This window comes from Apium graveolens, unplaced genomic scaffold (assembly GCF_009905375.1).
Source record: "Apium graveolens cultivar Ventura unplaced genomic scaffold, ASM990537v1 ctg5282, whole genome shotgun sequence".
Taxonomy (NCBI): domain Eukaryota; kingdom Viridiplantae; phylum Streptophyta; class Magnoliopsida; order Apiales; family Apiaceae; genus Apium; species Apium graveolens.
Genome location: NW_027418910.1, coordinates 74273 through 99779, shown reverse-complemented (window position 1 = coordinate 99779; position 25507 = coordinate 74273). Strand labels below are relative to the sequence as shown.

Sequence of the window (25507 nt, the reverse complement as noted above, 5' to 3'; positions counted from 1 at the left end):
TTTTTTGTTAAGAGTACAACCTTGAGCCTAACCACTGGCGTAGCTAGAAATTCGAGCCACAGTTCAAAATTTTGTAAAGACCAAGATGAATGTAGAAAATAATTTAGAAATATTAACAAAATATTTATAATGAACAGATTCTACCATAATGCACAATGGTATGGGGTCAAATCACAATTTATTACTGTAAATCTATATTTTCAAAGGAGTCAAGGTAAAACTTATTTATTATAACTTTTTTCCTAATTAAATTCGAACATTCAAAATTTCTGTTTTTCAAATTTCAGTGGGGTCAGTTGCCCACACCCATACGCCGGAGGATAACAAGTAACAATTTCGCCCAAATTTTACCAATTAAGCTGAGCCCATACTTCACCGCGATTAGGCTGAGTATGCGAATGCTATGTTTTTACTTTATTAATTTTGTGTATATTTTCTACTTTTAGTCATGAATTTCTGTACCAGCAGAACATGTGAATTTTGTCTATGTTAGTCAATTTTAAAATCATAAAAACGATAAACTTTAACTTACGTGTATCGTTTTCTAAAATTCATATCCAATTTCAAATAATGATAAAATTCTATTTTTATTATAATGCGAGTTCGAACGCAATAATATTTTACTTTATTGAGAAATTATGACGTACTCCTTAACTTTTTAAGGAAGATATTATTAAAAAAAGTCAATTTAATTATAATTTATCACAATGTTGGTCATGTACTAAATGCCCCTAGCTAGATCCCCTACGTGTATATATTTAGGCACATTGGATAAATTACACCTACATCTGTATATTAGCCCATACACTCTCGAAATTTTGGTCCCATCACTATTGCATATACATTTCAATTCATTTCGACTGTGAGATATGGAGATTTCTAAGTTAAATAATCAAAACAATGGTTCTAACAATGGAAGTACTAGGAAAAAATGGTGACCATTTTGGTGGTGGACGATGATAGAACCTGCTTATCTCTTATTGCTAGTTTGCTAAAGGGATGCGCCTATCGAGGTGTGTATATAAACTCTATTCATTTCTTGTTTATAAAATCTGCTAATAATTCATATTTTAATTGTACGAGTTAAAAACAAGAGGAAATTATAAAAAAATTGCAGAAGATTTGGTTCATTTTGACTGATTTTTAAATTACCATCTCAAATCTTTTGATATGGCATACTGATCTTTCTAGAATAGTATCAGATGCAGTCATGGACTTTTTCTAAGATCTTTAGATTTTAAATGAGCTCGTTACTTAACAGATTTTGCGTCTAATATTTTCTTGTTTTGTTTTCTCATAGTATTGACTGCCAAGGATCCTCTGGATGCTTTGCGCATCCTACGGACTGGAGTCATTAAGTTTGATCTGGTGGTATCTGATGTCCACATGCCAGGCATGGATGGGTTTGAACTACAAAGATGGATTCATCAAGATTTTCAATTACCGGTTGTATGTGAGTGTTACTATAACTGAATTTAAATTTCATTAATATATAAACGCACTTTATGAAAAATAGTTTTATCTAGTGCTATGTTAGGTATTTTTTTATTACGCAATTTTTTGAACTGCATAATAAATTTTTTGTCAATAGTAAACGATATTAAGAAGGCGGTTCAATCTTTTGGATTTTTTTCCTCAATTTTAGTTGTACAGTTCCGTCAATGATCTTCACCAACAGACTAATCAAACTCTTGAAATTTTATTGTTAGTGATGTCAGGTGACAGAGAAGCTAGTAATCTATGCGAGGGAAGTCAGAGTGGAGCTTCCCTTTTCGTAGTTAAGCCCATTACTACAGAAGACATGAAATCAATATGGGATTTTGTGAACCAATGGAAAAAGAATCTAGCTAAAGGGAAAAACTTAGTATCTGATGATAGTTCTGCTAAGGACAATGAAGATGACACTGGTAATAAGTTATATGAAAAGAAATCGAAGCGAAAGCTTCAGATAACTGATAATGAAGATCATAATCATGGCAAAAACAGAGTTCTGAAAGACAAAGCTTTTCTAACAAAAAAGAACAAGCTTAATTGGACACCTTTTCTCCATGACAAGTTTGTAAGAGCTGTGCAGCATCTAGGGCCTCAAGGTAAGATGGTACATTTTAACAAGTCTTTCACTACAGTTTAATGATGTTGATTATGTCTCACATACTTGAATTGTCCGCGATGAATTTTTGTTGTAGGATCTATTCCGAGGAACATTGTTACCGTAATGAATGTGCCTGGACTGAGGAGGGAACAAGTAGCCAGTCACTTGCAAGTTAGTTCCTCCCCCCTCTTTTCTCCTTTTCTTCTGTGTGACGAGAATTTCTAATTCTGCTGTTCTAATGTCTTCTTTATTCTAATATTCGCAGAAGTACCGAATCGACCAAGAGAAACAGTCTGAAGCAGAACAAAATCCAGACTTGTTTAAAACACTCCAAAATGGGAAAAGGTGGTCCTCATCGTTTCTCAGCCATAAGGCACTACCTGGTTACGGACAAACTAAGCTACCAACCAATCCAGGTAATTAAATATTAGACACCATTCTGTCAGGCATTTGTTAACATGAATGAGCTTGGGTGGAAACTGTTTGATTTGTCATTCTACAGGTTTTCGCCCAAGTGGCCTAACAAACGGTACATATCCAAGTCTGATGTACCAACCACAAACACAGAATTTTCCAGCACTGACAAGATTTGCAGTGGATTTAATTATGTCCAAACCTTGGCTACGATTCCCATGAATCAAAATGGCTTTTCTAAACAAATGCAGCCACCAAACTGCTATACTGGCAGTGGACAAGAAGTTTGCAATACATTTATTTCACAGAGAAATTTGACATCTTCTACATTGGATAATGTTCTCCCTGAGCAGCAATATGAACCTGCTGATCATAGTAACCTTTTCCTTGATGGAAGTACCTATCAATCAACTGATAAGGTTTAGTAAATTAACATAAATTTACGTTCTACTCTCTCTGATATACCACATAGTTTTTACAACTATTCAAACAAGTGTTTTAACATGTAGGTCATAAGTCAAGACTGCTATGTCGGAAACAAAGACATGGCATATGCTGAAAAGGTGCCCACAAACCTTATTGAGGTATATACTTAATGTATGGTAAATTATTTAGATATCGATATATTGCTGCGTGATTATATATATTTCTCCTTTACGTGTCATCGCTTGTAGAACAACAATCAAGACCACTACTTGGGAAACAATGTTAATTTTGGAGATGCTTTTTTGGTAAACAATGACATGCCAAATGCTGACAAGGCACACATAAACTTGATGAGGTACATACTTAATATATGTAAAATTATTTAGATATCGATATATAACTGCTTAATTGATTATCTTCAACTTTTTCCTCTACGTGTTATCACATGTAGAACCAAAATCAAGACTGCTATGTCAGAAACAATTTTGATTTTGGAGATGCCTTTCTGGGAAATAAAGACATGCCAAATGCTAACAAGGTGCACACAAACCTTGATGAGGTATATACTTAACATATGTAAATTTATTTATATATTGATATTGCAGAAAGGGTACTTAACGAACTAATTGTTCTTCTTTTGCAACTATATCTACTTCATCTTCCTATATCTACAGGGTACTGCATAATTAAGTACCATGTGTTAAAAATGAACATGAGTCTCTTATGCTCATCAACTTCAATGCTTAACTCATACTGTACATGTCACATATTATAGAAGCATGACAATGGATGCATTGCGAACTCAGCAGACAATACTGAGACTTCCAGTTTTGAATTGATACTATCCTAAACCCTAAACCCTAGCTTACAGTAGTAGCTTAGCAGTTCAAATTCTAAACTATATATTGAATGAATAAATCCTCTGTGAAATGTTATTAGGGAACGGATGATGACTTCTGGGCGCTTTTTTCTAAATTTATTGAAGGCGACAACTATCTTGACTTTTGAGTACTTCTATCAACCCCTGGTGGGTTGAAAAAACAAATTTTATGCTCGCAGTGACTGCGTAATGATCATCAAACTTTTGTGGGTTGAATAATTGTTTTGCTTAGTTTTACTCTGACGATTGTTTTTAAGATTTCAGTTATGTTACTTTAATTTTCAATTTAATATTTGAGACCTTATCGTATCTAGAAAATGGTGTCAAGTGAAAATTAGCTTTCTCAAAACAGACCACCTGATATGGCAGTTTCAGATCAGATCAGCTTGATTATACAATTCATATTTACTTCTTAATAGATATATATATATATAACTCTTCTTTACTAGCAATTGATACATAGCCTCAAACAGAAGCAACAATGTCAGATCAGGTGATGTTAAGGAGCCATTTCAACGGCATTTATATGTTCTCAAGTTTTCGATACATTATTCCTGGATGGTATCCAGGCATTTGATACTGGCTATGCTAGAATCGTGTAGAAAATGTTACAAAAAACTTATCCATTGATAAGTACAATATCAACTACTATGCTTTGAGATAGCCGTTAGGCCGTTGATAATTACTCGTATGATTTGACTTAGCCAGTTTTATGCTATGTGTTTTGCTTATCATCCAAAATACACATGATTCCTAACCTTTATCTACCATTTTAATCGGTTATCTTTCATACACTTAAGAAGCACCACTATAAATATTACCTTAGATTTAGAAGTAGCTAATTTTTGAAATTTAAATGCCTTAGGTAAGTCCAGAAATGAGGAGTAAAATGATATGAGAGAATAACCTATATTGCGGTATTTTAAAAAACTATATGAATTTAAAATGTGGCTTAGTACTTACACAAACTATCATATTATTTAAGATCAGTAATACATAATATTTGTAGGTGATTGAATAGCATAATCCAACCCTTCCACATGTTTACATCGAAAATCCAATAGTTAAAAAATAAATTATAGCAAGAACTTTTCAAATGAAATAAGGACTAATTATTAATATCTCCTCGTAAAAAAATATTCTTAACCCGCTGAATTACATTATTAGGTTTTTTCAGACTTCAAAACCTTTACAATAAAAATTTAAAGTAGAATTACGGCCCATATTTTACCGACTGGGCCGAGCATGTTAAAAAGATAATTTGTAACTCCCATAAACCAAGTATCTAGAATGTTTTAGTCCTAGACTCATTATCAGTGTTACTATATGAAACCAAGAGTCTTGAAAATTATTCATGTATCTAATTTATGAAGAATTCTAGGAGTCTAGATATATCCTTTTCCTGATTTCATCAAGGTTTATACCTAACAAATTAGGTATCACACCAACTCATATCTCACTCCTAAAAATACATAAATAATATCACTACTCTCATAAAATAGCATGTCAACAGTATTCCCATTTTCAATGGTGAAAGTTATGATTTATAGAGCATTCAAATGTGGACATTGTTTATGTCTTATGATTTGTGGGAATTAGTTGAAGAGGGGTACAAAGGAGCAACTCCGAAGGAGATAACTTCCTGGACAACGGCTAAGCAAATTGAATTAAAAAATAAAAAAAAAGGATGCAAGAGCTCTTCTCTTTATTGAAGGAGTCAGGAAAGCCATTTTTCCTCATATCATGAGTGTTGAAACTTCAAAAGAAGCATGGGATATCCTGAAGAAGTAATTCAAAGGATTCAATCACTTTGGAAAGAATTTGATAATTTGCAGATGAAAGAAAGTGAAACTGTCTCCGAATTTTTCTCCAAAGTTTGAACCATAACAAATCAGATTATAAGTTACGTTGATACCTTAGAAGATAAAAAGATTGTGATGAAAGTCTTGAAAAGCCTGTATGCAAAATTTGAACATGTGGTAGCAGCCACTGAAGTTTCCAAATGCATTATATGCAACAAATAAATCATGAATCAAGAAATTGTAACTTTTGTTGTAAAAGATGCAAAATTCCAAATCAATCTCAGAAGTATTGTTGGTTTCAAAATAGAGACCATGCTAATTTCTCAGAATAGGATGGAGACGCGCAAGTTTTTTTTCATACATGAATGCACGACCGCAACACAACTGTTGGTATATTGACAGTGCTTGCAGTAATCACATGTCCGGAATTCAGAATTTATTTACAGAATTTGATGAAAGTCAAAAGTCTGAGGTAAAGATTGGAGATGGAAAGACTCTCAAAATTGAAGGCAAATAAGTCATTACCTTTCATTCAAAAGAAGGAAAGCTTTAAAAAATTACTGATGTTTATTATGTTCCAAAATTAACATAAAATCTGTTAAGCACTGGTCAACTAATGAAAAAGGGGTTTTCTCTAACATTTGATGATGAGCAATGTAGTATTTTTTATAAAAAAATCTAAAGTGGCAAAAGTTAAGATGATGCCAAACAAAATATTTCCATTAATTTTTCCACTACATGACATATTTGCTCTCAAAGTTGATAACGGTGACGATTCAATTTTATGGCACTTGAGATATGGACATCTCAATTTCAAGGGCCTTAAATTATTAAAAGACAAAATATGGTGGTTGGTCTACCCGATATCTCAAATGTAAATAAAGTTTGTGAAGGATGCATCTACGGAAAATGCAAAGACCGCCATTTCCAAAGACTGCTTGGAGAGAAAAAGCCTCGCTGGAATTGGTTCACTCGATTTGTGTGAATCACGAACTCCGTCAATAAATGGCAGCACATACTTTCTTTTGTTCGTTGTTGACTATACAAGGATGATGTGGGTCTATTTTCTCAAGTAAAAGTCTGAGGCCTTCACTTATTTTCTACAATTTAAGGCATTGGTTGAGAAACAAAGTAACAACAAATCAAACCTCTTAGAACAGAATGCGGTGGAGAGTACTTATCAAATATTTCAAGATTTATTGAAAGAGAAAGGTATTTGGAGGCAGCTAACAATCAGATACAGCCCTCAACAAAATTGCGTCGTAGAAAGCAAAAATCAGACAATTGCCGAAATGGCAAGAAGCATGTTTAAGAAAGGTTAACAGGTCGTGCAAATAACTTCTGGGCCAAGGCTGTTAATACACCATCTATATAGTCAATATCTCTCCAACAAAAGTTGGTTTGGTTAACAAAACTCCCCTTATGAAGCCTTGTTCGAGAAGAATCCTGATGTACAAGGGCTTCGAGTATTCGGCTGCATTGCTCATTCGTCCATTCCCTGGCCCTACGCAGAGAAACAGTTTGATGAACAGGGAGAGAAACTTATTTTTCTCGGCAATAGTGAAGTGTCAGAAGGCTATCGTCTTCTACAATCCAACTACAAGGAATATTAATATCTCACGAATATGATTTTTGATGAAAACAGGAAGATGGGATTATTGATGACGAAAATCACCTCACATCGAGCCTGCAACTGATGTTCCCTTATATACACTAGAATTCAAATGAGATTTAGTCCTATAAAAGACTGTGTGAATTAATCGAAGGCACACACGCATATATCTGTTAGAAGGAATTCAGCTCAATCTATGATATATACGATGCTTGCACATGTGGGCGTTCTTTTATTGTTACCCCATATTTTGAAGTAAGCTGCAAAAGAACAAACTTAGAGAAAAGCGATGGATGAAGAAATTTCAACAATTGAGAGAAATAATACGTGGCAACTTGTTGATCGTCCAACTAACAAAGACGTAACTGGAGTCAAATTGGTTTTTAAAATGAAATATACGAGGACAAAAGTGTACAAAAGCACAAAGCTCGGTTAGTAGCGAAATGATTATTCTCAACAGCCCGAAGTTGATTTCACTGAACTATTTTTCTCTGGTAGTTCGAATGAAAACAAATTAGAACTGTTCTTTCTTTGCCAACTCAACTTCAACTACTAGTGTATCAACTCGATGTCAAGTCAGCATTCTTAAATGGCGAACTCAATGAAGAGGTTTATGTAGAGCAGCCTTAAGGCTACGTGATAAAAGAAAAATAAGTAAAGTTTTACGTCTTATTAAGGATTATATGGACTCCAACAACACCGTGTGCTTGGAACAACAAGATAGAGTGGCTATTTTCATCAAAAGGTTTCCAGAGAAGAAAAAATGAGCCATCCTATATATATTAAAAAATCTGGTACGCATGATTTTCAGATTACGTGTTTATATGTGGATGACTTAATTTACTTGGGAATTAATACTGATCTGGTAGAATATTTTAAGAATTATATGAAAGAAGAATTCAAGATGACTAACCTAGGCTTCATGAAATGTTTTTTGGGAATTCAAATGAAGCAATCAGAAGGAAAAATATTTTTGTCTCAAGAATGGCATGTTGATGGTCTATTAAAGAAGTTTCACATGAAATTTTGTAATCCAATAAAAACTTTGATGGGTACAAATCAAAAGTTACAACTTGATGATGGTTCAGACAAGGTTGATGAAAGACTTTATAGAAGACTTGTGGGATAACTTATATATCTCACAAATACCCGTCCAAATATAGTACAGTCAGTTAGCCTTCTCTCAAGATTTATATATAATCCAAGTTATACACATTATGCAGTTGCAAAACACATTCTGCGTTATCTTAAGGGTACAAAGAATCATGGTCCTCAAATATATTCTTAATGCGTTATCTTAAGGGTACAAAGAATCATGGTCTCAAATATATTCTTAATGAAGATAATAGGTTGGTTGGGTATACTAATAGTGATTGGGGAGGATCATTGGATGATGGAATGAGTACATCTGGATATGTTTTCTTACTAGGAACAAATGTTATCCCTTGGTCATAAAAAAACAGAAAACAACAGCCCTATCTACGGCAGAAGCTGAATATGTTTCAGCAATAGAAGCATCATATGAAACTGCTTTGTTAGGATGAATTTTGTTCGATTTAGAGCAAGTTCGGAATGATCCAACTATTATTTATTGTGACAACAATGCAGCCATAACAATGACTAAATATCCTGTTTTTCATATTCAGACCAAGCATATTAAACTTCGTTATCATTTCATTCGAGATATGGTGCAAGACGAATACATTCGCTTGGACTACATTGGTACAAATGAGCAAGTTGCAGATATATTCACAAAGTCAGTCTCAAGTGATAAGTTCGCATACTTTAGAGATCGACTAAGAATTCCAAATTAAGAGGGGATGTTAAAAAGATAATTTGTAATTCCCATTAACCAAGTATCTAGAATGTTCTGGTCCTAAACTTATTATCAGTGTTTAGTGTATGAAACCAAGAGTCTTGAAAATTATTCATGTATCAAATTTATGATGAATTCTAGGAAGAGTATAGATATATCCATTTATCTATATAATGCTGTAATATGCACATATGGAAGTCAGAAAAAAATATTCCTTTTTTTTATTTCATCAAGTTCTGTATCTAACAGAGCCCATACTTTACCAATTAGGTCGAGTTTTTGAGTGATATTATTTCGGTTTATAAGTTTTGTGCATATTATCGGTAGTCACATATATTCATTTTCACGTAAAATCCAACTTTTTGCTATTTCAGTCCATTTTCAAATTAAAAAGTGATAACTAACTTCCGAATCTTAGATTGAAATTCCTACATAATTAGTAAATTTGTTAAAATAAAATTATAAGACATGTTCTTTTGCTCAATAATTTTGACAGAGTGTTTAGAGATTGTGTCTTAATATAAAAAAATTAAATAAAATCTCACAAAAACTTCTTTCAACCTTGACTTTTCGGGAAAGGTGTCATACAAAAAAGTTAAAATTAATATAATTATTCACCATATTTTAGTGATAGAGTCGAGCCCGTGCTTCACCGATTAGGTCGAGACGTATATGAGTGCTATTGTTTTAATTAACAAGTTCTGTGCTTTTGTAGTTACATATATTCGTATCCACATGAAATCCGACTTTTTGCTATTTTCATCAATTTTCAAATAAAAAAGTGACAATTAACTTCCGAATCTTAGATCGAAATTCCTACACAATTAGAAATTCTGTTAAAACTAAAATTATAATAAATATTATTTTGTTGTACAACTTTGACGAGTGCTTAATATTGTGTCTTGATATCAAGAAAAATTAATTAGATCTCACAAAAAGTTCTCTTAATTGTGACATTTCGGGAAATATGTCATATTAAAAAATATATTATTATAATTATTCACCATTCACATTCATGTCCCAAAATGCCCATACGTAGATTCCGACTTGCTCTGCATGTGGTATATATTTATGCATATTGGACACATAATTAGGCGCTACATCTGTTCTATCGAAATTCTGGTTCCGCTACTGTTGCAGATACATTTCAACTATCAACATGGAGATTTGCAAGTCAAATAACCAGAACAGTGGCTCAAAAAATGAAAGTACCAATGAAAATATTGTGGGTATTTAATCTAAACTCGAGTTAGTTTATATATTTTATTTTGTTGTTGCTTTGTTTGTTAGCTGATGTCTGTATCTGATGCTAAGAGTTGGTCGTGGTCATCAGGTGCTTAGCGTCATAATAGGAGTATTGGAGAATAACGTTAGTAGTTGAATATTTTTAGGAGTTCAGTTGGTTTAGTTCCTACTTTGTAGGACATGTTCTCTTTCTTTCTATATTAGAGTCTCAGTTTGAATGAATAATAAAATATCGTTACTTAACAGATTTTGCGTCTAATATTTTCTTGTTTTGTTTTCTCATAGTATTGACTGCCAAGGATCCTCTCTTGGAAATAAATATATATATATATATATATATGTGTTTGTTTTGGAACTGGGAAGAAATATTGCAGCAATGTATTTTTCCATTCATCATAACCAGCGTACTTATACAAGACTCAATGTAAATACAAGATGCTAAAAACAGAAACTACAACTAATATCCTACAATTACTTAGTGACTATCCTTTTATTCCTCCTGAAAACTCTCAATTAACAATTAACCATTGCAACCAAATACTTGGTTACAGATCATGACAGCACGACCAAATCAATAAAATAAAATACTGAAATAACAGAATAAGTTTAGATTACTTTCCCAACATTCTCCCCTTTAATCTGAACTTATTTATGCAAATCTTTCACACCCAGTAGTTTCCTCATGCTCTCGGACTTGACTGTGTTGAGAGCTTTAGTCATTATATTAGCTCGTTGACTGTTCGTGACCACATGCTTGATTACAATCTCTCCCCGTTCAATACACTCCCGAACAAAGTGATAGCGAATGTCTATATGCTTGCTTTGTCCGTAAAAAACCGGGTTTTTTACTAGGTCAATAGCTGACTTGTTGTCGATATACAGTACTACAGGACCCACATAATTCCCAGTTAACTGTCCCAAGAGCTTTCTCAACCAAACAGCTTGGCACGCAGCTGCAGTTGCTGCCATAAATTCTGCTTCACAAGTTGAAAGTGCCACACACCTTTGTTTTTGCGAAACCCAGGTTATGAGACTCTCATTTATGTAGAAAACCATTCCTCCCGTGCTCTTGCAATCTTCAATACTTCCACCCATGTCACTGTCTGAGTACCCAGTAAGCAAGTTATTACCACTCTCCCTTGTATATACCAAGCCATATTCAACTATACCCTTCACATAACGTAGAATACCCTTCGCCGCATTTAGTGGAGTGTAGTTGGACATTCCATGAATCTACTAACCATCCCAACCGAGTAAGCTATGTCGGGTCGAGTGTGTACCAGATAGCGCAGACCTCCGATCATACTTTTAAACTGAGTGGCATCCACAGTTTTACCACCTTCATCTTTCGTGAGACACTCCTTTTCATCCATGGGGAACTTTGTTGGGTTGCAATCCACCATCCCAGCCTTCTCCAGAATTTTCTTGGCATACGCCGTTTGTTTAAGTTCAACAAAACCAGATCCTTGTGCTACTTCAATTCCAAGGTAGTAAGACAAATGACCCATATCACTCATTTCAAATTTTTCGCCCATTTGTTTCTTAAAATCCTTAATGACCGAAACTGATGTCCCTATCACTAAAAGATCGTCCACATATACGCCAATAATTAGTCTCTCATCACTAATCCCTTTTGTGTACACCTAATGTTCATACGGACACCTGTTAAACCCAAGTGATTCCAGGTTCTTACTCAGCTTGGCGTACCAGGCACGAGGGGCCTGTCTTAGGCCGTATAATGCTTTAATGAGTCTATATACGAGGTGTTCTTTATCCTTTATTACAAAACCATCTGGCTGACAAACATATACCTCTTCCTGAATATCACCATTCAGCAATGCTCTTTTTACATCCAGGTGATGCACCTCCCAGCCATGTTTTGCAGCCAGAGCTAGTAAAAGTCGCACCGTTTCAAGTCGAGTGACGGGTGCAAAAATCTCCTCAAAATCCACTCCCCATTTTTGCACATACCCTTTAGCTATAATTCTCGCTTTATACTTCACAATTTTTCCATTCTTGTCCCTTTTGAGCTTGTAGATCCATTTTAAGCCAATAGCTTTGTGGCTGGGGGGTAGCTCGGACAGTTTCCAGGTATTATTCTTTTCAACTGCGTCCATCTCTTGTTTCATAGCCAATCGCCAATTCTTATCCATCGCTGCTTGCTTGTAGTTCGATGGTTCATCCACGCCCATGAGTAACAATTCTTCGTCTTCAAGTTCGATTGCCTCACTGGCATCGTATATTTCTTATAGAGTTCTGAATTTTCTTGGCTGCTCGGTGTTGCTTTCAGACTCAGAACTTGACATACTTTCCCCTGTTTGATCATTCGAACTCTCACTGCTTGGGTTTTGGTAGCTTTCTTCACTTGAGTTTTGACCATGTGTCACTGGTGTTTGTTCCCCTTCAGTTGTTTCTTATTCTTCATCTGTAAACCTAGTCATCACAGAAAATGTACCAGTTCGAGCTTCTTCAACCTCACTGGTTTTCTCCCAGTCCCATGCCTTTTTCTCGTCAAATACGACATTTCTGCTTACGTGTAATATTTTATTTTCAGGATCATATAACCTGTAGGCTTTAGTCCCCGGTTCTTTGCCAAGATTAATTACAACTTTACTTCTGTCATCGAGTTTTTTCGTGTATTGTGATGGTATTTTCATGTAGGCTATGCAACCAAAGACACGAACATGCCCAATGTCAGGCTTAGTCTTACACCAGGCCTCGTATGGTGTTACTCCAGACACGGCTCTTGTGGGTAAGCGATTTAAAATGTACACTGAGTGTCGAATGGCCTCTCCCCATAACATAGATGGTAATTGCATCTGCTTCAAAAAACTCCGGGCCATCTCAACCACCATTCTATTCCTTCTCTCTACTACGCCGTTTTGCTGTGGCGAGTAGGGGGCTGTATAATGTCAATTTATTCCTGCCCCTTCACAGTACGAGTTGAATGCCTTTGAGCAAAATTCTCCTCCCCTATCTGTTCTTAGCGTTTTGATTTTCTTCTCGGGGCTGTTCTCAATTAGAAGTCTGAATTTCTTGAACGTTTCAAGTACATCATCCTTGTTTTTTAACATGTAAGCCCACATCACTCTACTATAATCATCTATCAACAAAAGAAAATATCGATTTCCGGCAGGAGTTGCTGGTGTAATTGGCCCATATAAATCACCATGTACCAGTTCCAAAACCTCCTTTGCACTGTAAGTAGCTTGAGACGGAAAAGGTCGCCTTGTTTGCTTTGACATTAAGCATCCAGAACACACTTCATTTTTCTGTTTAATCATTCGCTAGCCCCGCACCATCTGATTTGAGGACATCAACGACATCGCTTTAAAATTTACATGGCCAAGCCTAGAGTGCCAAAACCACGAGATTTCATCACACTTTGATAGCAAACAACTTGATTTCCTACTGTCTATAATGATTTTATACAACCTATTCATCGATCTCTTGACCTTCATTAATAACAAATTTTCTTTGTCATAAACCCATAGATACTCGCCATTGAGAATCACCTTATTTCCTTCCTCCGACATTTGCCCAAGACTAATAATGTTATTGCAAAGAGTGGGAATGTAGTTTACCTCACGAAGAATTCTTTCCCCTCCATTTTTGCAGCATAGAATTACTGAACCCTTTCCCTTAATGTGCACGACAGAACCATCTCCAAAATTGGTACCCTGTAATGTTCTCGTCCAACTCTGCAAATTTAGATCTCTGACCCGTCATATGATTTGAGGCACCGTTGTCCAAATACCATAGATTTGAGTCTACTTGATTCCCCACATCACTTTTATTTAGTGTTGGCACTACTTTATCTTTATTGAGCAGCATCACTTTTTCATTATTTTCTTCAAACTCTGTCATTAGCAAAGCAGGTTCATCATCCTGCATCTGCACCATATTTACTTCTTCCTTCTGATCCTTATCTCGTCTAGGCTTCTTACATTCAGCCGCATAATGACCATATGCGCCACAATTAAAATACCGGACTTTACTCTTGTCACGCCAATTACGTCCGGACTCTCTACTTCGATATTCACTGTTACTCCTGGCTCTCTGGCTCAAGGACACATCGGCTCCACCCTTGTTGTTTTTCCGCATCCATTCCTCTCGCGTGTACAACAGCTTTCTTTCCTCCTTGTCTTTCTTGGTCCATTATTCCTCTGTGAGAAGTAACTGTCCTCCAGAGGTCTCGACTTGACCTCGTAGCCTCTCTTCATGGGATTTAAGAGACCCAACAGTCTCTTCAATTGTCATCTCCTCCAAGTTGCCAAACTGCTCGATAGTTGAAGCAATTTGCAAGAACTTTGCAGGGACTGCTCGAAGTAGCTTCTTCACGACATATGCTTCCTTAATTTCTTCTCCCAACATTCGTATGTTTGTCACTAGTCCGGACAATTTCATGCAGAAATCATCAAGTGACTCATTGTCCTTCATGTTTAGAGACTCGAATTCAGATTTGAGGGTCTGAATTTTCGCCTTCTTAACAAGATCGGCACCTAGACACATCGTCTTTATTGCTTCCCAAGTCTCTTTCGCCATCTTTTTCTCTGCAACCGACAACAAGATGTCCTCCGGAATGCCCTGATACACAGCGGCAAGTGCAACCTTGTCAGTTCTCTCCTCAATCACTATTTTCGGATCCTTAGGCTCAATTGCATCCCACACTCTGTGCGCCTCCATAAAGACTTTCATTTTTAAACCCTACGCCGTGTAGTTTCCTCGATTCAACATAGGATAGGTCAGTCCGATCTCTTTTGTTTTGCTTGTCTCCGTCTTACTGTCCTTTGACATCCGTTAATTCACTATGGCTCTGATACCAGATTCTTGGAAATAAATATAGATATATGTGTTTGTTTTGCAACTGGGAAGAAATATTGCAGCAATGTATTTTTCCATTCATCATAACCAGCGTACTTATACAAGACTCAATGTACAGACAAGATGCTAAAAACAGAAACTACAACTAATATCCTACAATTACTTAGTGACTATCCTTTTATTCCTCCTGAAAACTCTCAATTAACAATTAACCATTGCAACCAAATACTTGGTTACAGATCATGACAGCACAACCAAATCAATAAAATAAAATACTGAAATTGCAGAATAAGTTTAGATTACTTTCCCAACATCCTCTGGATGCTTTGCGCATCCTACAGACTGGAGTCATTAAGTTTGATCTGGTGGTATCTGATGTCCACATGCCAGGCATGGATGGGTTTGAACTACAAAGAAGGATTCATCAAGATTTTCAATTACCGGTTGTATGTGAGTGTCAGTATAACTGAATTTAAATTTCATTAATATATAACCGCGCTTTATGAAAATAGTTTTATCTAGTGCTATGTTAGGTATTTTTTTGATTACCGTAATTTTTTTGAACCGCATAATAAATTTTTTATGCAATAGTAAACGATATTAAGAAGGTGGTTCCTCGGTTTTTAGATTAGTTTTTCAAATGATTAGTATCAATCTTTTGGATTTTTTTTCCTCAATTTTAGTTGTACAGTTCCCTCAATGATCTTCACCAACAGACTAATCAAACTCTTGAAATTTTATTGTTAGTGATGTCAGGTGACAGAGAAGCTAGTAATCTATGCGAGGGAAGTCAGAGTGGAGCTTCCCTTTTCGTAGTTAAGCCCATTACTACAGAAGACTTGAAATCAATATGGGATTTTGTGAACCAATGGAAAAAGAATCTAGCTAAAGGGAAAAACTTAATATCTGATGATAGTTCTGCTAAGGACAATGAAGATGACACTGGTAATAAGTTATATGAAAGAAATCGAAGCGAAAGCTTCAGATAACTGATAATGAAGATCATAATCATGGCAAAAACAGAGTTCTGAAAGACAAAGCTCTTCTAACAAAAAGAACAAGCTTAATTGGACACCTTTTCTCCATGACAAGTTTGTAAGAGCTGTGCAGCATCTAGGGCCTCAAGGTAAGATGTTACATTTTAACAAGTCTTTCACTACAGTTTAATGATGTTGATTATATCTCACATACTTGAATTGTCCGCGATGAATTTTTGTTGTAGGATCTATTCCGAGGAACATTGTTACCGTAATGAATGTGCCTGGACTGAGGAGGGAACAAGTAGCCAGTCACTTGCAAGTTAGTTCCTCCCCCCTCTTTTCTCCTTTCTTCTGTGTGACGAGAATTTCTAATTCTGCTGTTCTAATGTCTTCTTTATTCTAATATTCGCAGAAGTACCGAATCGACCAAGAGAAACAGTCTGAAGCAGAACAAAATCCAGACTTGTTTAAAACACTCCAAAATGGGAAAATAGTCTAAACCTTGGCTCCGATTCACATGAATCAAAATGGCTTTTCTAAACAAATGCAGCCATCAAACTGCTATACTGGCAGGGGACAAGAAGTTTGCAATACATTTATTTCACAGAGAAATTTGACATCTTCTACATTCGATAATGTTCTCCCTGAGCAGCAATATGAACCTGCTGATCAAAGTAACCTTTTCCTTGATGGAAGTACCTGCCAATCACCTGGTAAGGTTTAGTAAGTTAACATAAATTTACGTTCTACTCTCTCTGATATACAACATAGTTTTTACAACTATTCAAACAAGTGTTTTAACATGTAGGTCATGAATCAAGACTGCTATGTCAGAAACAAAGACATGGCATATGCTGAAAAGGTGCCCACAAACCTTATTGAGGTATATACTTAATGTATGGTAACACTACAAAAAAAACGGGGAAATACAACCGGCAAAAAATCGGTTGTATTTAGTTAAATTCGACCGTTTCCGGTTGTATTTAGCTAAATACAACCGGTTTCTCGACCGGTCGAAAATGCTCGAGTAATATTTAGCAGACCGGTTGTATTTACACTAAATACGACCGGCTAAATACGACCGGATAAATACGACCGGCTAAATACAACCGCTTAAATACAACCGCATTCAGTAAAATTTGAATTTTCACTTGAAATTTAAAAATTCCGCCCAAAATTTTGAATTTTTTTAAAAAATTTAAAGTGCCCGCCAAAAACTTAAATTCAACCATATATAGTCAAAGATAAGATTCTAAAATCAACCGCATTCGGTTGAATTAACTAACATAAATTTTAAAAAAAAAATCTAAATATAGATTTTTAAAGTAAAAAATAAATTAAAACTTATTTTCCTTCATCTGCCTTTCCGGCCAACGCCCGGAATTTCTCCCGGCCACCCCTCCATTCGGCCCCCACCCCTCTCTCTCTCTCTCTCCCTCTTCTCCTTTATCTCATCCCTCCACAGCCTTCCACTAAATGTCTCCATTTCCCTCACAAATTGTACGGGGAGTTTGAGTTTTTAAATGATGCCTTTAAGCTATTTGATGAAATACCTGAACCAACTAACCTGTTTTTAAACTAAGCTGTTGTTTCTTGAATTTTTTTGATTTCTCATTAAACAGAGCAAATCCCATTTAAAGAGAAATAAGAGCAAAATCCATGGAGAACTAGGCGGGTACACACAATCATCTGCGGCCTCACCACCGGTACAACCTTGCCTGGGTACAACCACAACAATTACAGAATCCCCCATAGTATAAAAACATCCCTGGTTTGAAATGATCTATGATTTGTTTCTACATTAGCTCTCCCATTTAGTATTACCAGACGAAAATTTGCTGTCCTTCTGGCTCGCTCCACCATCTCCTCTGTAATACCGGTCTTCCTCCAGGGGCTTAGATCTTCATTTATCCAACGGAAGTACTCAGGACACTCAGCTGGCGAAGTCACTCATGAATTTTCGCCGGAAAAAAAAACTGAGGAACAGAGAGGGTGTGCGGTGAGAGGGTGAAAGGGGGACGGGGTTGTGCGTGCCCAACAGGGAGGGAGGTGGGGGTTTAGGTTAAAAACTATTTCTTTTATAATTTTTTTGTTTTGATTTATAATAATGTTTTATAAAATCCACCGTTGGATCTTTGTTTAGGAGGTTGAATTTGGAACGTTAGATCTAAATCACGCGGATCGCTGACGTGGCACTAAATTTAACTGTCATCGGTTGTATTTAGAAGTGTCAATTTAATTAATTTACAGATGGGGGGATTTATGGTTAAAAATATTGATGATTCGATATTTTTAAAAATATTAATGAATGATACAACCGTACGGATGTCAAGATCTGTATATTTTAGTGATATGACAAAAATTTTAGAAAAAAATAAATATATTTGGTTTGTTTTTTTAACAGTCAACTAATAATTTGACATGTACTTATAACTAGTGTTTAATCCCATATTGATGATTCGATATTTTTAAAAATATTAATGAATGATCCAACCGTACGGATGTCAAGATCTGTATATTTTAGTGATATAATAAAAAATTTAGAAAAAAACAAATATATTTGGTTTGTTTTTTTAACAGTCAACTAGTAATTTGACCCGTACTTCTAACTAGTGTTTAATCTCATATTGATGATTCGATATTTTTAAAAATATTAATGAATGATTCAACCATACGGATGTCAAGATCTGTATATTTTAATGATATGACAAAAAATTTAGAACAAAATAAATATATTTGGTTTATTTTTTAACAGTCAAATAGTAATTTGACCCGTACTTCTAACTACTATTTAATCCCATATTGATGATTCGATATTTTTAAAAATATTAATGAATGATCCAACCGTACAAATGTCAAGATCTGTATATTTTAGTGATATGACAACAATTTTAGAAAAAAAATAAATATATTTGGTTTGTTTTTTTAACAGTCAACTAGTAATTTGACCCATATTTCTAACTCGTGTTTAATCTCATATTGATGATTCTATATTTTTAAAAATATTAATGAATGATCCAACCGTACGGATGTCAAGATCTGTATATTTAAGTGATATGACAAAATTTTTAGAAAAAAATAAATATATTTGGTTTGTTTTTTTAACAGTAAACTGGTAATTTGACCCGTACTTCTAACTAGTGTTTAATCCCATATTGATGATTCGATATTTTTAAAAATATTAATGAATGATCCAACCGTACGGATGTCAAGATCTGTATATTTTAGTGATATAATAAAAAATTTAGAAAAAAATAAATATATTTGGTTTGTTTTTTTAACAGTCAACTAGTAATTTGACCCGTACTTCTAACTAGTGTTTAATCTCATATTGATGATTCGATATTTTTAAAAATATTAATGAATGATTCAACCATACGGATGTCAAGATCTGTATATTTTAATGATATGACAAAAAATTTAGAACAAAATAAATATATTTGGTTTATTTTTTAACAGTCAAATAGTAATTTGACCCGTACTTCTAACTACTATTTAATCCCATATTGATGATTCGATATTTTTAAAAATATTAATGAATGATCCAACCGTACAAATGTCAAGATCTGTATATTTTAGTGATATGACAACAATTTTAGAAAAAAAATAAATATATTTGGTTTGTTTTTTTAACAGTCAACTAGTAATTTGACCCATATTTCTAACTCGTGTTTAATCTCATATTGATGATTCTATATTTTTAAAAATATTAATGAATGATCCAACCGTACGGATGTCAAGATCTGTATATTTAAGTGATATGACAAAATTTTTAGAAAAAAATAAATATATTTGGTTTGTTTTTTTAACAGTAAACTGGTAATTTGACCCGTACTTCTAACTAGTGTTTAATCCCATATTGATGATTCGATATTTTTAAAAATATTAATGAATGATCCAACCGTACGGATGTCAAGATCTGTATATTTTAGTGATATAATAAAAAATTTAGAAAAAAATAAATATATTTGGTTTGTTTTTTTAACAGTCAACTAGTAATTTGACCCGTACTTCTAACTAGTGTTTAATCTCATATTGATGATTCGATATTTTTAAAAATATTAATGAATGATTCAACCATACGGATGTCAAGATCTGTATATTTTAATGATATGACAAAAAATTTAGAACAAAATAAATATATTTGGTTTATTTTTTAACAGTCAAATAGTAATTTGACCCGTACTTCTAACTACTATTTAATCCCATATTGATGATTCGATATTTTTAAAAATATTAATGAATGATCCAACCGTACAAATGTCAAGATCTGTATATTTTAGTGATATGACAACAATTTTAGAAAAAAAATAAATATATTTTGTTTGTTTTTTTAACAGTCAACTAGTAATTTGACCCATATTTCTAACTCGTGTTTAATCTCATATTGATGATTCTATATTTTTAAAAATATTAATGAATGATCCAACCGTACGGATGTCAAGATCTGTATATTTAAGTGATATGACAAAATTTTTAGAAAAAAATAAATATATTTGGTTTGTTTTTTTAACAGTAAACTGGTAATTTGACCCGTACTTCTAACTAGTGTTTAATCCCATATTGATGATTCTATATTTTTAAAAATATTAATGAATGATCCAACCGTACGGATGTCAAGATCTGTATATTTTAGTGATATGATAAAATTTTTAGAAAAAAATAAAAATATATTTGGTTTGCTTTTTTAACAGTCAACTAGTAATTTTGACACGTACTTCTAATTAGTGTTTAATCTCATATTGATGATTCTATTTTTTAAAAATATTAATGAATGATCCAACCGTACGGATGTCAATATCTGTATATTTTAGTGATATGATAAAAGTTTTAGAAAAAAATAAATATATTTGGTTTGCTTTTTTAACAGTCAACTAGTAATTTGACCCGAACTTCTAACTAGTGTTTAATCCCATATTGATGATTCGATATTTTTAAAAATATTAATGAATGATCCAACCGTACGGATGTCAAGATCTGTATATTTTAGTGATATAACAAAATTTTTAGAAAAAAATAAATATATTTGGTTTGTTTTTTTAACAGTCAACTGGTAATTTGACCTGTACTTCTAACTAGTGTTTAATCCCATATTGATGTTTCGATATTTTAAAACAAATAATGAATGATCCAACCGTACAGATGTCAAGATCTATATATTTTAGTGTTATGACAAAAATTTTAGACAAAAATAAATATATTTGATTTATCTTTTTAATAGTCAAAGAGTAGTTTGACCAGTACTTCTAACTAGTGTTTAATCCCATATTGATGTTTCGATATTTTTAAAAATATTAATAAATGATCCAACCGTACGAATGTCAAGATCTATATATTTTAGTGTTATGACAAAAATTTTAGAAAAAAATAAATATATTTGGTTTACCTTTTTAATAGTCAAAGAGTAGTTTGACCAGTACTTCTAACTAGTGTTTAATCCCATATTGATGTTTCGATATTTTAAAAACAATAATGAATGATCCAACCGTACAGATGTCAAGATCTATATATTTTAGTGTTATGACAAAAATTTTAGACAAAAATAAATATATTTGGTTTATCTTTTTAATAGTCAAAGAGTAGTTTGACCAGTACTTCTAACTAGTGTTTAATCCCATATTGATATTTCGATATTTTTAAAAATATTAATGAATGATCCAACCGTACGGATGTCAAGATCTATATATTTTAGTGGCATGACAAAAAGTTTAGAAAAAAATAAATATATTTGGTTTGCTTTTTTAATAGTCAAAGAGTAATTTGACCCGTACTTCTAACTAGTGTTTAATCCCATATTGATGTTTCGATATTTTTAAAAATATTAATGAATGATCCAACCGTACGGATGTCAAGATTTATATATTTTAAATATGACAAAAATTTTAGAAAAAAAATAAATATATTTGGTTTGCCTTTTAAATAGTCAAAGAGTAGTTTGACCAATAATTTTAACTAGTGTTTAATCCCATATTGATATTTCGATATTTTTAAAAATATTAATGAATGATCCAACCGTACGGATGTCAAGATCTATATATTTTAGTGATATGACAAAAATTTTAGAAAAAAAAAATATTTAGTTTGCTTTTTTAACAGTCAACTAGTAAATTGACCAGTACTTCTAACTAGTGTTTAATCCCATATTGATGTTTCGATATTTTTAAAAATATTAATGAATGACCCAACCGTACGGATGTCAAGATTTATATATTTTAGTGATATGACAAAAATTTTAGAAAAAAATAAATATATTTGGTTTGCCTTTTTAGTAGTCAAAGAGTAGTTTGACCAGTACTTCTAACTAGTGTTTAATCCCATATTGATGTTTCGATATTTTTAAAAATATTAATGAATGATCCAACCGTACGGATGTCAAAATAGTTAAAATTTAAATATTCAAATTACTTACATTTTTCCGTGAACTTTTTTTTCAATAATTTTCATATCCGTATGGGTGGATTATAATTTAAAACAAATACAAAATAAATTGAAACTCAAACTATAATTATTAATTGAATGATAAATATCTAACTACCATAATAATCTTTTTTGCAAGAACTAAAATATAAATTTCGTGTAAATTTTATTCTATATTTTTTTCCAGAAATTTTTCGCCATTTTTAAAAATAATTTGAACGAAATCGGTTGAATTTAGTACAAAATTCATTGGCGGGAAAATTCCCTCCATTTTTTGGCAAGACTAAATTCGTCCGTATGCGGTTTAATTTAGGAGCACGCTTAAACTCAACCGTATACGGTTGTATATAAATATGGTTGTATTTATTCAGTTATAATTAGTAAGGCTAAATTCGACCGAATGCGGTTGAATTTAGGAGCACAGCTAAACTCAACCGTATACGGTTGTATATAAATACGGTTGTATTTATTCGGTTGTAATTAGTACTAAATTCGACCGCCTAAATATGACCGTATTTAAATACGACCGCATGCGGTTGTATTTAGCCGCGCCCTTAATTTCAACCGAAAACGGTTGAATTTGATGTCGGTTGTATTTGTGCGGTTGTATTTAGCCTTGTTTTCTTGTAGTGTAAATTATTTAGATATCGATATATTGCTGCGTGATTATATATATATTTCTCCTTTACGTGTCATCGCTTGTAGAACAACAATCAAGACCACTACTTGGGAAACAATGTTAATTTTGGAGATGCTTTTTTGGTAAACAATGACATGCCAAATGCTGACAAGGCACACATAAACTTTGATGAGGTACATACTTAATATATGTAAAATTATTTAGATATCGATATATAACTACTTAATTGATTATCTTCAACTTTTTCCTCTACGTGTTATCACATGTAGAACCAAAATCAAGACTGCTATGTCGGAAACAATTTTCATTTTGGAGATGCCTTTCTGGGAAATAAAGACATGCCAAATGCTAACAAGGTGCACACAAACCTTGATGAGGTATATACTTAACATATGTAAATTTATTTATATATTGATATTGCAGAAAGGGTACTTAACGAACTAATTGTTCTTCTTTTGCAACTATATCTACTTCATCTTCCTATATCTACAGGGTACTGCATAATTAAGTACCATGTGTTAAAAATGAACATGAGTCTCTTATGCTCATCAACTTCAATGCTTAACTCATACTGTACATGTCACATATTATAGAAGCATGACAATGGATGCATTGCGAACTCAGCAGACAATACTGAGACTTCCAGTTTTGAATTGATACTATCCGAAACCCTAAACCCTAGCTTACAGTAGTAGCTTAGCAGTTCAAATTCTAAACTATATATTGAATGATTAAATCCTCTGTGAAATGTTATTAGGGAACGGATGATGACTTCTGGGCGCTTTTTTCTAAATTTATTGAAGGCGACAACTATCTTGACTTTTGAGTACTTCTATCAACCCCTGGTGGGTTGAAAAAACAAATTTTATGCTCGCAGTGACTGCGTAATGATCATCAAACTTTTGTGGGTTGAATAATTGTTTTGCTTAGTTTTACTCTGACGATTGTTTTTAAGATTTCAGTTATGTTACTTTAATTTTCAATTTAATATTTGAGACCTTATCGTATCTAGAAAATGGTGTCAAGTGAAAATTAGCTTTCTCAAAACAGACCACCAGATATGGCAGTTTCAGATCAGATCAGCTTGATTGTACAATTCATATTTACTTCTTAATAGATCGGATTGACCGTGTCATTGAAGATGTACCCAAAAACACAATTATAAGAGATTAAAAAAGGAGAAAACATATGCATATAGATATATATATATATATATATATATAACTCTTCTTTACTAGCAATTGAAATATAGCCTCAAACAGAAGCAACAATGTCAGATCATGTGATGTTAAGGAGACATTTTAACGGCATTTATATGTTCTAAAGTTTTCGATACATTATTCCTGGATAGTATCCAGGCATTTGATACTGGCTATGCTAGAATCGTGTAGAAAATGTTACAGAAAACTTATCCATTGATAAGTACAATATCAACAACTATGCCTTGAGATAGCCGTTAGGCCATTGATAATTACTCGTATGATTTGACTTAGCCAGTTTTGTGCTATGTGTTTTGCTTATCATCCGAAATACACATGATTCCTAACCTTTATCTACCATTTTAATCGGTTATCTTTCATACACTTAAGAAGCACCACTATAAATATTACCTTATATTTAGAAGTAGCTAATTTTTGAAATTTGAATGCCTTAGGTAAGTCCAGAAATGAGGAGTAAAATGATATGAGAGAATAACCTATATCGCGGTATTTTAAAAAACTATATGAATTTAAAATGTGGCTTAGTACTTACACAAACTATCATATTATTTAAGATCAGTATACATAATATTTGTAGGTGGTTGAATAGCATAATCCAACCTTCCACATGTTTACATCGAAAATCCAATAGTTAAAAAATAAATTATAGCAAGAACTTTTCAAATGAAATAAGGACTAATTATTAATATCTCCTCGTAAAAAAATAATTTTAACCAGTTGAATTACATTATTAGGCTTTTTCAGACTTCCAAGACCTTTACAATAAAAATTTAAAAGTAGAATTACGGCCCATATTTTACCGACTGGGTCGAGCATGTTAAAAAGATAATTTGTAATTCCCATGAACCAAGTATCTAGAATGTTTTAGTCCTAGACTCATTATGCGTGTTACTATATGAAACCAAGAGTCTTGAAAATTATTCATGTATCTAATTTATGAAGAATTCTAGGATTCTAGATATATCCATTTATGTATATAATGACTATAATACAACATATGGAAGTCAGAAAAAAAAATATAAAAAAAATATTCCTTTTCCTGATTTCATCAAGCTTTATACCTAACAAATTTGGTATCACAGCAACTCATATCTCACTCCTAAAAATACAAAAATAATATCACTTCTCTCATAAAATAG

The 25507-nt window shown here is 33.2% G+C and overlaps 2 protein-coding genes across 2 annotated transcripts; one reads left to right on the top strand and one right to left on the bottom strand.

Annotated features, from left to right (window-relative positions):
- The first annotated feature begins 931 nt into the window (after positions 1–931).
- LOC141702564 (two-component response regulator ARR14-like) lies at positions 932–3618 on the top strand. The gene is made up of 10 exons (XM_074506227.1): positions 932–1013; positions 1301–1449; positions 1646–2090; positions 2187–2263; positions 2358–2437; positions 2595–2925; positions 3016–3090; positions 3181–3237; positions 3384–3491; positions 3607–3618. Exons 1-10 carry the CDS (start codon positions 932–934, stop codon positions 3616–3618), a joined length of 1416 nt encoding a protein of 471 aa, XP_074362328.1.
- Positions 3619–13574: 9956 nt separating this feature from the next.
- LOC141702562 (uncharacterized) lies at positions 13575–14391 on the bottom strand. Its single transcript, XM_074506226.1, has 2 exons — positions 14101–14391; positions 13575–13988 (listed from the first exon to the last, which is right to left on the bottom strand). The coding sequence occupies exons 1-2, from the start codon at positions 14389–14391 to the stop codon at positions 13575–13577; spliced, it is 705 nt and encodes a 234-aa protein (XP_074362327.1).
- Between the last annotated feature and the right edge of the window lie 11116 nt (positions 14392–25507).